At 40.8% G+C, this 17,123-nt stretch overlaps 2 protein-coding genes across 2 annotated transcripts in view; both read left to right on the top strand.

The window, feature by feature from the left end:
• The window catches only part of LRRC9 (leucine rich repeat containing 9), a gene marked incomplete at both ends in the record, with an annotated part of 72,727 nt that extends 71,527 nt beyond the window's left edge, over positions 1–1,200 (top strand). Inside the window, one exon of the mRNA XM_084288011.1 lies at positions 409–1,200. Coding sequence (XP_084144137.1) covers positions 409–1,200 — 792 coding nt within the window. The remainder of the gene's footprint in view (positions 1–408) is intronic.
• PCNX4 (pecanex 4) lies at positions 817–16,318 on the top strand. Its single transcript, XM_084287881.1, has 12 exons — positions 817–1,020; positions 3,354–3,409; positions 4,075–4,801; positions 6,441–6,620; positions 6,712–7,226; positions 8,029–8,129; positions 8,279–8,401; positions 8,545–8,908; positions 11,591–11,694; positions 12,149–13,185; positions 13,672–13,858; positions 14,234–16,318. The coding sequence occupies exons 3-12, from the start codon at positions 4,113–4,115 to the stop codon at positions 14,483–14,485; spliced, it is 3,552 nt and encodes a 1,183-aa protein (XP_084144007.1). The 5' UTR covers positions 817–1,020; positions 3,354–3,409; positions 4,075–4,112; the 3' UTR covers positions 14,486–16,318.
• The last annotated feature ends 805 nt before the right edge of the window (positions 16,319–17,123 follow it).

Here is a 17,123-nt window from a genome sequence, read left to right as displayed (position 1 = left end):
GCTGTAGATTGAGTATTTGTGCTAAATGTTTTAATTTACTATTGAGACGTTGCATATTGAATATTCATGTAAAAAAGTCAGAATTAAGGATTAACAGACCAGTTTGGTTATTATGGGAAATCTGACAAGTGTCTGACAAGTCTGTTATTATGGGAAGATTAGAAATAATTAAAATAGGTGATGAAAAAGCAGCCTCAGACATTTTTACGGCAGCTCTCAGAGGGACAGAAAGAAACCTGAGGCGATGAATTCAGCAGAGGAAGGGGGACAACGCTCCGAGAGCAGCACTACAGGATCTGGGACAGCAGCAGCGACCATCCCCTGGCACAGCTCTTGTGTGAGCTGAGGGCTTCTCTTCACATTTAATTTTGGGGATCCGCCACAAGTCCCTCACGTCTGATTTTACAGCGGGAAGGCGACAGCTTTGTGGGGAAGGCACACACAGAGCCTCTGAGGGAAGCGGTGGCGCTGAGCACCGGCCAGCCCCGGGACCAAACGATCCGCAGCGGGGTGGGGAAGGCGGCCAGCCCTTCGTCTTCGTCTTCGCCTCCACCTCGCACCCCGTGTGCCAGCCCCACCGAGAAGCCGCCCGGTGCAGCTCCCCTCAGGCCGGGGCCATTTCCCCCCCGGGCAACCCGGGCGTTCCCGCGCGGCCTCGGCCCTGAGGCGGAGACAAAATGGCGGCGGGGGCTGAGGGGAGGGGGCGCCGCCGCCGTGAGGCCGGGCTTCGGCGCTGCCCGTAGCCGCCTCCTCCTCCTCCATCCTCTCCTCCTCCTCCTTCCCCGCCGTCCTCAGCGGCAGCAGCAGCCGGGCGGAGGGGCCCCGGCGGCGGGGAGGAGCGTTGGGTCGCGGCCTGTGCTGTTCGCGCTCCCCGTGGAAAGCCGTGGGGCTGGTGTGTGTGTGTGGGGAGCGCTCCACCGTCCTTCCTCCTCCTCCTCCTTCTGCCGCAGGCTCAGCCCCGTTCCCCCTTCTCCCCACCGCCCCGCAAATCCCCTGAGCTGCTCCGAGCCCGGCCCTGAGGTAGGTGCCCGCCTCACTGAGGCGATCTCCATCACGGCTGCTGAGGCGCAGACAGCGGCCCCCCGGGGACGAGGAGGGGGTGCGGCCATCCCGGGGGGTGCAGCAGCAGCTGGGCCCTTCCCTGGGGCCGGCTCTGTCAGACCGGTGGTGCCCCCTCCCTCTGTGCCTGCCCCCAGGTAGCCCTGGTCTCTCCGTAGTTAAAAAGCAACAGAGGGGTGAAATGGGTGGAAATGTGGGCATTTTAGCACGTAGGTTCGCACAGGTGCATCTGGGTTTGCCCAGGCAGGGGCTGTCTGCAGCTTCCCCTGCACCCTCATGCTTGCATTTGTCCGAGCTGTGCTAGCAGGTGGCTTATAACCCTTGCTTAGTCTCGCGTGAAAAGAAGACCACCTAGGTAAGTAGTTTTAAGCCTTACCCGCTTCAGCAGCTTAGCTGACTTGAGAGCTGTACACATGTTCTCTTGTAATCTGCTTGAAATAAAACCAAACCGCACCGATCTGTCATCGGTGTATACGAAGGATGATGATGCTTACCTAGCCAAAAATTCACACCTTCATGTGAATTGCTGCCCGAACTTATGCAAGATTTGTGTTGTCTCACTTTCTTTTATGCAATGTGGATGTAGGGAGGATATCGTGGGGATAACACGTTAAATGGTTTTATGGTGTTAAAGTCCTTTTATCATCCGTGTTACGATAGCATCTAAGTCACTTAGATCCCTGCCAGTGATGACAAACTGTTGTCGTGCAGGCTGTTTGGGTAACCAGGCAAGTTGTCACAGTCGGGCCAGGCCTGTATGTTAGGAATGTATATTGAAGCCAGGTCCTGTAAACACTTCCTAATGTGTGGAGTCTTGTTGCTAGGGCTTTGCACAGAAATAATGAGACGTGCACGAGTGCCTCTTTGAAGTCCTAACGCGTTACCTGACTTGGGAAGCCAGGAGGATAGCTGACAGTATCATTTCCATATTTCTTTGACTTGTCATTTATAAATAAACTCACTTCTTTTTATGGCTCTTAGGTTTTGGAGTAGAACCATATTGTTTATATGCATAGATTTTGTCTCGCACAAAGATGTCTATTGTTTACACAGAAACTGTGAGAGGAATGTGTTGTTAACATTTTGTTAGCAATATAAAGTGACAAACACAAATGCAAGCTAAAACGTGAAACAAAAACAGACCTTTTTAGAGCAGAAAATCACAGCTGCCAGAAAACTGTTTTTAAGGGAAAACTATGCACCTTTTGGTTCTACATTTCTTTAAACTCATCTTCTGTCCTTTACAGACACATAAATCTACTGTGTTTAACTTTCAGAGCAACTTTGTTTCATGCATACGTAGCTCTTTAAGCAGTGTTTCTTTTTATAGACAAGCTTGTCTGAATTATATTTTTTAATTACATTTTAAAATTGTTTTTAATTGGGTGTGTCCTTGTTACATTTTCAAATTCTTGAATTGGCTGCGATGAATTCCCCTCTCCATTGTCAGCATGTGTCTTTTCCATTATGACTGACTACTGCCTTCTCCTTCCCTTAAAAACAAAAACATACAATGGCTTGAAATAGGAAGACAAAAAAAATCTTTATGGTTTCAGTATTTCATGTTCTATGTTTACAAATTCCGTTTTTTAATTTTTACAATTAAAATCCACTGTGTTCATGGAGAGTAGTTAACAAGCCTGTAGGGTCCTGCTTTTCATTGCGGTGTGTGTTGACTTGGTGTACCCTGAAAGCAAATTTCCATTTGTGATGATGCCTATCAATGGCCTTTAAGATATCTCATTGGCGTTGTTTCTAGCTTAGACCTGTGATAATCAGTATCTGCCTGCAGTCAAATCATTAGTATCTGTTTAAATGTGAGGAGTAAAATGTGCTCAAAAGCACCTGAAAGTATTTGGTTTTGTAGAGCAAAGAAATCAACGGTGGCTGGAAACTGCATGGCAGTAGAGTTTATTTTTACTATATCAGCAGTGATAGCTAAGGGGTGTTCATGAGATAATACAGGTCCAGTAGAAGGAAGTCAGAATTTCAGTACTTGGGCAACAAAATTCAGCATCTCTTTTTAAAGTAGTAATATTTATGAAATTATTTTGCATTGCGTTCCTTGTGCTGTAAGACAAATACCTGTGTCTTACCTGGAATAGTCATACCTGTCATTCATGGATTTTTGCTTTTGAGACCAGTAGCATAAAATTATATTTGAATACTGTAGTTACGTTTTTGCATTCATTACTTCTACATTGCCTGACGCCCTCTAAATGAGTATTCATGTCTGATTTTTGTTTGATGATTCATTGTAAAGGTTTACAGGAATGTTTTTTCCTTTTTTTCAGCTTTCTCCGTTGACATAAAGAAGATGTTGATGTGCCAATTCTGCTACAACTCACAAGTATTGTGTTTTGTTTTGGTTTGTTTTTTTGTATGTTTTAGGATACGGAAAGTGAACTGTTTGTTGTCGCTGTCTCATGTGGTGCTTTGCATGCTGAGATCCTGTTCTGTGACTAGGCTGTGTAGGGAGGACATTTTACACAGGCAGATAGGACAAGAGGGAATGATTTTAACCTGAAAGAGGGGAGATTTAGATTGGATGTTAGGTGAAAATTCTTTACTCAGAGGGTGGTGAAGCCCTGGCACAGGCTGCCAGGAATCGTTCCAACCCAAGCTGGATGGGGTTTTGGCCAGCCTGGTCTAGTGGGAGGTGTCCCTGCCGTGGCACAGGGTTGGACCCAGATGGGCTTTAAGGTCCTTACCAACCCAAGCCATTCTGTGATGATTCTATGACACTAAAAATGTTGATGGGTAAAAATGATTTTTTTTTTTTTAAATTCTTTATTTATAGAATAATCTTTTTTTCTATCTCAGGTGTTTGCTTAGTAGCTGTATTCCGGTAGCAGATTCTATGGATGCTTTAAGATATGTTTACTAACACTAACATATTAGAATTCCACTACAATCTGGTAAATGAAAACAGGACACACAAAAAAAAATCCCTGGTTAAGTTTTGAGTTCCAGATTTGGTAATGTTTCCTTCTTTTTCTTTCTGTTCTTTTACAGGAAAAATGATATTCATCCAGCATTCCTGAGTAATAAGAATGGGTCCAGATGTACCTCTGCTGAATGATTACAAGCAGGAGTTCTTTTTGAAGCGCTTTCCACAGACTGTGCTGGGAGGTCCCCGGTTTAAATTAGGCTATTGTGCCCCTCCTTACATATATGTGAATCAGATTATTCTTTTCTTGATGCCATGGGTTTTGGGAGGAGTAGGAACACTTCTGTACCAGTTAGACATTATGAAAGACTATTACACTGCAGCACTTTCAGGAGGACTGATGTTTGTTACTGCACTTATCCTTCAGATGGCAAATATATATGCAAAACAGAAAACAGTGACAGTAGAAAGAATGCAAATTCAGAATACACTAACAGATGAAGATGAGTTTGAATTTTCCAGCTGTGTAGGTTCAGAGACAGTAAAATTTATTATTCCTGGCAAGAAGTATATAATCAACACCGTGTTTCATTCGTTTCTGGCAGGGGTATTGTGTGGGCTGGGAACTTGGTATCTGCTACCAAACAGAATAACCTTGCTGTATAGCAACATTGGAGGAACTGTTACGATCTTTGTATTTGGATGGGTGACTGTATGTATAGCCGAGTATTCGCTAATCATAAACACAGCTACCGAAACAGCTACTTTCCAGCCACTGGATACTTACGAAATCACTGCTCTGATGAGACCTTTCTACATTTTTATCTTCATTGCAGTGGATCTTGCACACAGGTAAAGCTAATGCAGCATTTTGCTAATTAAAGTAATGGTTATTGTGTATATATTTTAATAAGAAAGATGAAATTTGAGGTTTTAATCAGCTGTAGGAAGTCCAAAAGAAGCTAGAAGAACACACAGCAGACAATGATGTCTGCACTGTGCTTAAAAAGTTGTTCTTAATTTTTTTTAGTGTTCCATATAAATTCAGAAGCCCCCGAGAGAGCCCCTGAGAGGCTTCTAAGTTAGGGACAGCTAAAATTGTCTTCTACAGAGTTGATTTCGGTATTTTTGTACGAGAGCATTTGCGTCAACATCCTTTTGAAGAATATGTTCTCAAAAATACGTTCCTGATCTGGAACTGTAAATTTAAACACTGCAAACTTCAGGAGTACCAGATTTATATCCAAATTTTGTCCTGCAATGTTTTCTAATTTAGTCTGTGCAAAGTCACTGCAGAGTGTTATAAATTACAGGCCAAAATACCAGGAATTTGGCTTTTACTGAGTGGATAAACCACTGTGAACCTTGCTGTGTGTTTGTTATGTGGATTTTGAACTTGGATTTTTAAATGCTTTAGTAATAAGGAAGAACTGCATCATTGTGCAAATGGGAGACTGTTTTATATTTCATCTTTTCAGATGAATGTCTTAGCTGAAACATTTGTAGAATCTCTTAAAGCAAGATGCTTTTAGTTTTACTTTATGCATTCTTTTTCGTTGTCAGGTGATACTAATATCACTTTGTCACATGTATGTATTTTGTAGTTGGGTTGTATCAAATGCATTTAAAAAAGCATGTTTGATTTTACCACTTTTGCACTTGGAGATATCTTCGCTTTTGATTTACCCTAGCTGCTTCTTCAGTTACAATATGGTAATTACACACATGGTCTTGGACACCAAATTCTTCTATCTAAATTCGGGAGGAGATAAACCTTTAAATTCCTGACCAAATTCTTTTGAGACTTCCTTATTTATTTACTAAGAAGTAGAGAGAAGTCATGGATCTTAGCAGTCCACCATTAAGTAAATGAGCTTGCTGATGAACTATGTATGGCTTAGGATGTATGCAGACTTCTAATATTGATTTGTATATTTTTTTACAGAAAGATTTAAAAGCTTTTATGTACAAAATTACATTTTACGTTCCTAAAGAGAGTAGATACCTTGATGTGCAGGCAACGTGCCAATTCTTTCAGTGTTAAATCTTGCATCTTGGATCTTGGACTTGCATAAAAGTTTTGTTTTTGTAGTTTTGAGATGATACTTAACTTTTTTTTGGTAAAATGGTTGAGGTTTTAGAGCTTCTAGACTTCCTTTTGTACAAGTATTTCTAAGTTTATAGTCACAATAGTATAAAAATAACTAGGATACTTAGAACATTTGGCTCATCTGTGTAATTTGAAAGCTTCCAAACTTGTTAATAAAAAAAAAAAAAGCCAATGTTCCAGTGTTCTAGCTGATGCATTACTGCCCAAAATATAAATTTATATGTCCTTATGTTTCCTTTTAAAAAAATAGCAGTTGAGGTTTTGTAGATTGAATGTGTACTGTTTATAATTCTGGATTTACTGTACTAGTTAAACAAAAAGCCTTCCCACACATCAGCTATGTTTTCCTTCACAGAAGTCAAATGCATTTCTTCTTTCCAGGTTTGCTGTCAACGCACCCATTATAGAACAGACAAACCAGATTTTGCACATCGTATTTCTTTTTCTGCCGTTCTTGTGGGCAATGGGAATTCTGCCCCCGCTTGACGCACTTTTTCTGTGGGGAATGGAACAACTGTTGGAGTTTGGACTAGGAGGTTCACCTATGTCAAGTAACACAAAGTAAATTTTGTTTATATAATGGTAAAATATAGCAATATTGTCGATAACCTTTTTCTTTTCAAGCAAATCTTTTTTATTTTCTCCTTCACAGGTTATTAGTAATGTTTCTCATTTCTGCTGGAACAGCAATAGCATCGTATTTCATTCCCAGCACTCTCGGTGTGATCCTCTTCATGACTGGATTTGGGTTCATACTGAGTCTTAACCTAAGCGAGATTGGTTTTGCCTTCAAACACACCATGATCAGCCATTTAGCCTCCAGAAAATCTAAACATATGCGCAGTGGTCTTAGAATACAGTTTGGGTGGAGGGAATTTATTTTTTATTTGACTGTATTGGCACTCGCTCTCATAGAAGCTGGCCTGCTGCATCAATTTGCAGGCTTTTCATCATTTTCCAAAGCCAGTCCTCAGGCTATAGCAAGTTATATCCTGATTGTATTACTTGTAATTATGTGGATTCTTAGAGAGATTCAGGGAGTGTACTTGTTTGGAACCTTCCGAAACCCCTTTTATCCAAAGGATATCAGGACTGTGACTGTGTTCATGGAGAAGCAAAGAAGGCTAATGAAAGTTGGTGTTGTCAGGAGGATTTTACTAACACTAGGTAGGAATACACGCTATCTGTTGTTTGTTAGATGATGTTTTAGGGAGATTGAAACAACACTAGAATTACTGTATGTGCAAGACTCTGTGAATGAACTAAGAAAAAACAAGTAGCTGAAAATATTGGTTGATGTTTTGCTTGATTATGCATTGAGGTAATTAATATTGGTTCAGAATATTTGAAAGTGGTAACTGATTTTTTTTTAAGAGGTACATGTAAGAAGATGAACTTTTCAAAACTCCAGCTCAGAAAGCAAGGCCTTTTAAAGGATTTTGTTTACATCAGTATCCACTTTTGAAAAAAATGTCTCTAATAGATTTTAACAAAAATACTTGGTAAACAAAATGAACTGGGAGTCTTCAAGCTGACTGTACTTGTTAGTTAAAGGGAACAGTCCCCTTGCTGGTGGAGATTGGGACAAATCTGTGTACTTTGGAGGAGCCAAAATTAGACTTAAATTAATTTAATTTCATAAAAAAGTGTCATTTTGGGGAAGTGGATTGATGAGCACTATTCCGTGTTTATTTTTACTTGTTAATATGAGTATTCCCATTATCCTTAGGGAAACGAGCAAAGTAATAAGTAAAAACTAAGCATTCACATAAATGGTTGCAATCTCAGGCCAGTAGTGCAAATACATTGTTTGATATCCTGGAAGTGTAACACAAAGAGGAGTTTGTAATAATGAAGGGAGGAGTTCTCTTTTTACACTAAGATTTCCATTCTGCAATAAGACTTTACCTCTGTAAACTTGAATTGTGTTTTTGAAAGGAAATCAGTTACTCTTTTGTTTCAATTACAGTGTCTCCATTTGCTATGATAGCATTCCTGTCACTAGACCGTTCGCTACAAAATCTCCATTCTGTGTCTGTTTGCATTGGATTCACAAGAATATTTAGGATGGTAATTCAAAATTTAATTACATTAGCCTAAGCAATTCTCTTCTATGTGGTTTAAGTATTAAAATGACTTGGAAGAAATATTCCAGGTCAGGAAAGCAGAGAAAAGATAAAGACATTTTTAAATGTATGTCTAACGTATCTCCATTTTAGGTATGGCAGAACACAGAGAATGCCCTGCTGGACATAGTGGTTGTGTCAGTGGCACAAATGCTGGTGCTCAGTCCAGACCTCTGGTGGAACAGGAGCCTTGATACAGGAATCAGACTCTTGCTGGTAATTGCCATAATTATCATTATCAATGATAATCATGCTTCATTTTCTCAAAATTATTCTAGATAAGGCAGCTTTAGCAGTGCTGAATGTGTTCCGATACAGAGGATAAATAAGCACGTGCTTGTTGTATATGTGCCTTGCAGGTCGGCATCCTACGGGATCGACTGCTTCAGTTTGTCTCCAAGCTGCAGTTCGCCATCGCCATTCTTCTGACATCGTGGACAGAGAAAAAACAACGTCGCAAATCTACCGCCACCTTAATCACTCTGAATGTGGTTTTCTTCCCAATCCTGCTGATCTTCATCGCCCTCTCTGCGCTCCTTTCTTCTCCACTGCTGCCACTCTTCACGCTACCGGTATTTTTGATCGGGTTTCCTAGGCCTATCCGAAGCTGGCCAGGACCGGTGGGCGCTACAGCATGTGTTTGCTCCGATACAGTGTACTACCAGCAGATGGTTCCAAGTCTGGCTGTTGCTCTGCAGTCTGCATTAGCAGCCGGTAGCCTAGGTAGGTGTGCTAGCAGCACTGTGATGGAATGTATATAAATATTTTGAGAAATGTGATTTTGCTGGGGAATATGAGAAGCAGCATCTGATTGAAACCATATTTCAAATGCGTAGGTTAAATCTGATATTCAGTGATTGTTCATTTGAAGAAAACGTGATTACTTCTCATACCTCTCTGCTTCATATGTTCTTGTAAGAAAACAATTCTTTGTTGCCTTTGAAATAAGCAGAAACAAAACTGCGATGAAACAGTATCAATCCTAATCTTTCTATACTGAACAAGAAAGGTGCTATGGATTTATCTCACCTGATTAGAGGCAAGTGTATTGAGGAGTTCTCTTAATAGTGAAGAGAAGGAGGTTTCAAACTGCTCTTTGAGCTTATGTATGCACTTTTGTTTTCATCAGTTCCATTGTTCAAGGTGATTTTGTTAATTTTGATACATGAATTAGGTAGGATGGATATGGACTGGATGTTTGTAAAATATGTTGTAGACTAAACTAGCTGTGCACAGCTGAGACCAGAAACAGTTGATGAGACAGTGTCATATCTCATGCAGGCAGTCAGGGTGAGGTTGTAACAACATTTCTTGTCAAAAAGCCTGTGAAAGACATCAAGATGGGTATTTCACAGATTTATATAAACAGAAGTGAGGAAATGCTGATTTTTCCCCCAGCTGGAGACAGGATAACTGTTAAAATAGCAAGCTCGTTTTCTAGGGAAACAGTCTTTGTATAACATAAATAATCGTTGCACTTTGACAAGAGATAAACATTTACATAAGCCTCTTAGAAAATGGCTTGCAACTGGAAATGGCTTGGACTGATATTTAAAGAGAGTGGAAGTTAACCTTAATCACTCTTTCCTGAAGAATGTATGCAAGTGCTTTACTAGGAAATATTGCTGCAGTTTTAGTACAGGTGGAAAGGTATTAAAAACTAGTAAGTTTTTTTTTTCTCTAAAGTATAGAGAGATGCTTCACTGTCTACTCGATCAGCCTCTGTGTGTGTTTTTCTATTTCCCCATTGCCATTATGGCTGTGGTGACCTCAGATTCAATAATTTAAAACACCAGTCTTGATGGTAAAAATGTCCTCTCTTTAATGGGAAAATCTGTGAATGAACATCTTCAAGCAAGAAAAAATGCTGTGTTCTCAACTGAGTTAAAATTTGAAGACGTACCACTTTGTGTGTCTCTATTTTAATTTAAAATCATACTTTTTTCTATGTTAAGGAGTTTTAGTAGCTTTAACAGCTACCAAGAAGAATATTAAAATCTTCGCAAAATGTTAGCAAGAAAATGCACTTCATTAGCTCACTGGGATAGAAAAGGTTACTTAAATTTTAACTAGAGATTAATGGTTGGTTTCACTAATTCCATTTTACAACATTCTAAAACTGAAATTCTCCCTGCAAGTGAGTGATCACTTGGATGTGAAAGAGAGCAGAAGCAAGTTGTAAACTGGCACTAAAGGTACCTTGTGCTAAGAACAGCACCATTGTGTTGGAGGAGCTGACAGTAGGCTGTAACTTAAATAGATCATTATCCACCAGTTGCTCAGAAGTTTGGCATTGCCTTTTCTACTGAAATAGGTAGAAGAGAAAAATAATACTATGGTTGTGTTTGGTTTTTTTGTTTGTTTTGTTTTATTTATTTTTGTTTGTTTTTGTTTTTTGATTTTTGTTTTTTTGACATAAGTAATTTAATTTTTACAGTGAGAGCTGGATTGTGGGATATTTTTTTTAATACTAATCAATTTGAACTGTGGCCTGAACTGTTCAGGTCTTAATTTTCAAATTTCAGTTGTTCTTGCGTGGCTGCATTTTTAGTGATGTCAGACTCAAGAAAGTGTGATGGAATTTATTTATTTACTTATGGGGGTACTTCAGAAAGACCACAGGTGATTCCCATTGTATCTGTTGCTGGCGTTCAATGTGTATGATACTGGCTCACATATCTTTAAAGAGAAGCCCTTAGAAATAGGTGTTCCTGAAAATGTAGGTCTTCATTTCTCTGCTTCTATTTATGGATCTGTAAAATGGGTACAACACCATGTCATTGGTAATCTGACAGTTGTGCAGCACTCTGGATTTTGCATCCTGGGGGATATTTCTAATCATTGCAGACAAATTAATTTAGGAACTGGTAGTGTAGGTACCAACTCGTGTTGAGTTAGATTTTTATTTCCCCCATGACGAGTAAACTCTGTACTCCACAGTAAGCAGGGCCATCAAGGTACCCATGTGCTAGCTGATGATTCTTTCCTGTATTCAGCAGTCAGAAGAATTTCAGATCTCCAAGTGATTCCCGTGGGAGCTGTGCACTTGGAAATGCAGCCAAAGACAATCGTTAATCGTGACGGTCACATCCACAAAGGGAACTGAGGGTGGGGTTGCTTAACCCTGGTCCAGGATGAAAACTGTTGTCCTGTGGTTCTGTAATGGTTCCACACTTTTCCACAGCGTTTTCAAAGATAGCACCACAATTTCAATATGTATCTTTGCAGCTAATTCCTTTAAGATTCTAGGGTATTAATTAGCCAGTTTTAATTATTTTTTTATGTTGAATGTTTTGTGTACACAGTCCAATTTCTTAGCTGGTGTGTGGAAAAGGCTTTTGTTGATATAATGCTACAGTTATACCACAGCTTCTGGGTATTTTTTGTTGTTTTTTTCTTGTCTAGGTCTCTTTCTACCTGGATCACATTACCTGTGCCGTTTTCAGGATAGATTGATGTGGATATTGGTGCTAGAAAAAGGCTTCACTTATTGTGGTGTTAACATTAAGGTAAGTGCATGCTGAGGATTAACTCACTGTATAAGTAACTTACTGGTTACTTACGCAATGTCATTAATTTACCTGACGTTACAGTCAATTTTTTTATGATAAGTGTTATTTCTATATTAACTGGTCTTAGAGCTGACGTGCTTAGCAGTTGTGAAATTATTTATCATCTACCTTGTAACATAACATTTTTAGTAAGCTCGTTAATACAGATCTTCATGAGGCGAAGTTGTTGGCTTTTTTCCTAAGACTCTTATCTGTGCCTAGCAGCGTAGTGACTGCTTTGGGGTTATCATTATGTCTGGTTAGATTTGTTGGTAACTCACTTCTGGAAATGCTGATAATGGAGCATGCCTTCATTTGTGGAGAAAAACGCTGCAAGAAAACAGAACTTGCTAGTATTTAAGCATAGGTACTGGTGAAGACTAAACCCAAATTGTTCTCATTTGTGCCTTAGGGGCTAGAATTGCAGGAAACATCCTGTCATGCTGCTGAAGCTCACAAAGTTGATGAGATTTTTGAAATGGCCTTCGAACACCAGGAGCACACAAAGATTCTCTCTCTTAACAACCATTTTGGACACATTTTGACTCCTTGTACTGTTTTACCTGTGAGACTGTATTCCGACGCCAGAAATGTGTTATCTGGAATAATCGACTCCCATGAGAATTTGAAGCACCTGAAAGATGATTTCATTAAAGTGCTTGTATGGATGCTTGTCCAGTATTGTTATAAGAAATCAAAAACACGGGACAACCTGGGCAGTGTGGACAAGAACAAAAAAAGATCATTTCCAGAAAATCAGCACAGCAGTGCAGCAGGAACACCCAGGCCTCTGAGGGATGAAGATAGCTTTACTGTTGATACAATTGAGGACTGGACTGATGATAGTGACATTTTTGATCTCGAACCCAGGGGCAAAATGAGAGACAGAAGAGAACCTGGACGTTTGGGAATGACACCAAAAGCACATCTCTCTATTCCAGGATCTGTAGAAACGCAGGGCCAAGATGTCCTACAGGAAATGTCACCAGATGATAAGTTACACAGGGCTGTTGTCCTTGGGCTCCCTGCTGTAGACAAAGGAAAACAGGAAGAAATTTTACCTCAGGTTGAGTTCAGTTGCTCGTACTCAGAGCTGTTGAGCATCCCTGAGGAATGGCGAACGGCCCCGGTGCCTACTTCGAAAGTCAATGAAATGCGGCAGAGGTTTCCAGAAGAGTGGTACCATTTCATTTTGAGTCAGCTGGACTTTTTTCATCTGACAGAAAAGCCTTCCAATTTACTTGAAGACCTCATGAAAGATGAAGCTTTGAAAGATTTGTATGTCCATGGTGTGTTGTCGTGTTGCTTTGGTCTGTTTGGACTGGATAACACTGTGCCAGCCCCGAGCCATGTGTTCAGAGCATACACCGGTGGCATCCCGTGGTCTGTTGGGTTGGACTGGCTAACGGGCAAACCAGAGCTGTTCCAGCTTGCCCTGAAAGCATTCAGGTAAACAGACTCACAGATCTGAACAGTGATACAGGAGTACTGGGCTTTGAAAGTATCAGTTTGCTAAGAGTAGTTCATTTTAAAACCATAATATTTAAATAAATTTGTAGCTTCTTTCTACATGAATATTGCCTGTAACCCTGAGCTGTGAAGCCTGTGATGTCCTTCCGTAGTCCCTTCCCCACTGCAGCTGCCTCCAATACTGGAAATCTGCCTTCTGAAGTGGGAAAAACACAAAATCTAATAGAATTGCGATGGAGTTCAATGTTTGGCACTTTCCATTATCAGGCAGAGGGAACAGTGTTTGAAGTGAAGGAAAGATGTTTCAGCAAATGTGTTTCACGTCTAGGTGAGCTAAAAGTTGTGCCTACTAACTTCCAGTTCCTCTGCTGACAAGTGGTAACTTAGCAAGTTGGCACTGCTGAGAGGCTTTCTTCCTCCTGTCTTTGCAGCAGTGCTTACTGTAGGTCTTTCTGTATGTTTCAGATACACTTTTAAACTGATGGTTGACAAAGCAAGCCTGGGGCCAGTTGAGAACTTCAAAGAACTAGTTAACTATCTGGAAGAATACGAAAATGATTGGTACATCGGGCTGGTATCGGATCTTGAGTGGCAGCAAGCAGTTCTTCAGGAAAAGCCATACCTTTTTTCGCTGGGACATGATCCAAATATGGTAAGAAGAAAAATTACTGATTAGCAGTGTCAAGGTTTGGTTTCCTTCCCACTGTTTTTTTGTTTTTCCTCCCCCCATTGTTGTGTTCCAAAACATGAAGCTGTGCTACCAAATTTGTGTTTGTACTAAACAGAAACTGACATCACCGTTGTTGGAAATAACAAGGCATTGTTCTTCAGATGCAGTAAAATTTGCTGATTGTGTTCCAAGATGGAAGAATTGAATCAGGGAGACCAGTTTATACAGCTTGCTACTTCAGAGGGCTGGTGTTCATAGCATGTGAAGTCCCAAAGCTGCTTGTAGTGCTTTGTAGCTAAAGCATTGTGTGTCTTTTTTCAGCATGTACTGAACGTTTTGATCTGTTTGTTTTTGAAGGGAATTTACACTGGGCGAGTCCTCACTCTCCAGGAGTTGTTAGTACAAGTGGGAAAACTGAACAATGAAGCTATCCGGGGTCAGTGGGCAAATTTGTCCTGGGAGCTGCTGTATGCTACGAATGATGACGAAGAGCGCTACAGCATCCAGGCACACCCAGTTCTTCTGAGAAACCTTACTGTGCAAGCTGCAGACCCACCTCTTGGCTACCCCGTTTATTCATCCGAGCTTCTGCATCTGCCTTTGTTCTAGGCTCTCTGTAGCACTTTGTAGTAGTATTATTGTTTTGTATTTTCCATCTGCGTGTTGGAAAACATGCTCATGCTACATTTATACGCTAGAAGTAAGAGTTTACTCTCATAATGGCGTTGGGTGGCAGTGCCAAGCCAGCGTCCACAATTTGCACAGAAATGGTGCTAGCCAGAACCTTCGGCAGGCAGGACATTGCGAGTGGTTTTCTTGCTGCTGGAACATTTGAGACACCATTGCCTGTGTGGCTGACGAGCCAGGAAATGCTGAAATTCTCTTCTCTGGGTTAGAGGAGAGCAGCATGATTCTGATCATTAACTATTTTTGGTGCATTCTGTTTTTGTTTTTTTTCTTTTTAATAGTTGGACAGGTGACTTGCGCTGCCAAGTTACAGCTCATTGTAGAACCGTCAACCACAGAGTTGGTAACCAAAGTGTATATATGACTATTTATATGAATTTTTTTATTCTGGCCATTTTATATGGGACTGAGTTCAGTTTTAGCATTTGTTATAATATATATGACTTTAGGTGATCCTCGTTAGCTCTAGTAACTTATCAGTTATGTGCTTTAGCAAGAAGTTGGGAGGATTTTTACCAAGTGCTTGTTCTGGGGTCAAAGACAATTTGTATAAAACAGTGTGCGGCCTGACACATTGATAACCCCTGTGACCTACTGATGAACGTGAACATGTCTAATTAGGGGGGAGAAGGAATTTAAGTCCAAATGGATTGATTTTATTTCCTTCCTCCAGTATCCATATGTATTTATATATATACAAGTTGTTGTGTGTAACCCGTGTCCATACCACTAACCAGTCTTCCACAAAAACAGCTTGATGATTGAGGGTGGAGGGGTGGGAGGAGAGGAACCCAGCTGTCTTTGAGAGAACTTTTATTTTTTTAACCTTTGCAAAGGTTAGAACAGAGTTTGGCAGTTGGTTTGCAGTGTTACAGGTCTCCCTGAAAACAGGTTTGGGTCATCTCTCCAGCGATGTGTTTCTCCTGGTCACTCCCACCCGCCATTAGCACGTGAGTGTACTTTCTCTGTAGGTCAGTAGTTACTGTGTAGTTACTGCCGGTGTATGCGCAGCAGGATGTAAATAATTGTCTGTCTTTAACTAGGATCAATTTCACAGAGATCTGCTCTGTAATAGTTTTGGTATTGGTTTATAAAACCCAGTCCTGTTTAATTGGAGCATGTTTATTACTTCTACACCTCACCTTTAAGACCTTTTGCTATTGGATAAAATTTGTCACAGGACTGTGTGCTACATGCCAAGCTGTTAACCGATTGTTTTGATTGGTGCCCATAAATTACTTTAAAGAAATATGCCAACCTTGGAATGGAATTCAGAAGTGGTAACGAAACAAACTTCAGACCCCAGGGTAGAGCCCTCTAACAGCACATAAAAATTCACACAGAGTATTAGTGGAATCAGCTTTTAGAAAGTGATTGGTGTGCAGGAGCACAGATAGCCAAGTGCTGATAACCTGAAAAAATCCTTGGTTGGCCACGAACTGTATCCGGAAATGCAGAATTGTGGAAACAGATCTGGAAGGGGCTTTCAGAGAGCTCATGCTTCAGCTCGCTGTCAAAAGGAACTACTCCTGGCAAATGTATAATTCAACTTAAAATTTAGTATCAAGTATAGCATGAGTTTATCAAGTAGTTCACTACAGTTCTTTGCTGTTCTTGCAACAGTTGGAGAGGGTTTGTCTTTTTTTTTCCCCCCCTAAAATTAATTTAAACCTCCCTGCCTTGTTGTACACCTCCTACCGACTTTGTCTTCTGTGTGGTTACAGAAGTTTTAATTACTTTTTTTTTCAGCAGCAGCAGTCTTTTATTTGATGGTTATAATTTCTGCCCTCATTTTTTGTCTTCTGTAAACCGAATAAACTAGTTGAGAACTGAGACTGAAGAGAGCTGTGATCATTTTCTCTTGCTGTCCTCCGGTTCCCTCCATCTGGTACCCAGCCTTTCACAAAGCGGTGCTGGTAACTGGCCCTGGTATTCCAGCCGAGATCTCGATTGGTACCAGATGGAGGAACAGAATTACTTACGTGCAGAATTCCTGTTTATGGACAGGAATATAGAGCTAGGCTCTAACGCATTGTAACATCCTGTCCCCTGCTATTGCAGGCAGCGTGTTCTGCAGCCCCTTATTCAGTAGTACACTGAGCCAATTCACACATTTCAGGCTGTTTTGCAACAGTATGACCCTGATTCATGTTATGATTTTCTAACCCTCTTCAGATTCGTTTTTGGCAGAACTACAAGTTACAGCCTCTTGTTCTGTACCAAATTTATGCAACTGCCTGCCTCTGTTAAGTGTGTTATTTTGTGTGCATGTTCCTCGAACTGTCCCGTTTGTTTTGGAGCATTTCTTTGATTTATCAAGAACTTACAGCACCTGCAAGCCTGGCGGTGTCTTCAGCACTCACAAGCTTGTACGCTGTTACTCACAGCACTGATGGCGTACTACTGGATGGAGTATCTGGTGCTGAGCTTCTGACAGGCCACCACACCATTTTCCTGCTGTACCATTTTAACCAGGTGTGCATCAGCTGTGCTGACATTCTTACCAAAACCTACCTGCTTTACGGATCGCGACCTTCATCACACAAGGTAAGCATAAGAC

The sequence above is a fragment of the Netta rufina genome, assembly GCF_964035555.1.
Source record: "Netta rufina genome assembly, chromosome: 5".
Taxonomy (NCBI): domain Eukaryota; kingdom Metazoa; phylum Chordata; class Aves; order Anseriformes; family Anatidae; genus Netta; species Netta rufina.
This window is presented reverse-complemented; position numbering and strand designations above follow the sequence as displayed.

Coding starts and splice junctions, on each gene's coding strand:
- PCNX4 (XM_084287881.1), top strand. CDS start 4,113: ATGGGTCCAGATGTACCTCTGCTGAATGATTACAAGCAGGAGTTCTTT. Junction 4,802..6,440: donor GCAGTGGATCTTGCACACAG/GTAAAGCTAATG, acceptor TCTTCTTTCCAG/GTTTGCTGTCAACGCACCCA. Junction 13,859..14,233: donor TGGGACATGATCCAAATATG/GTAAGAAGAAAA, acceptor TTGTTTTTGAAG/GGAATTTACACTGGGCGAGT.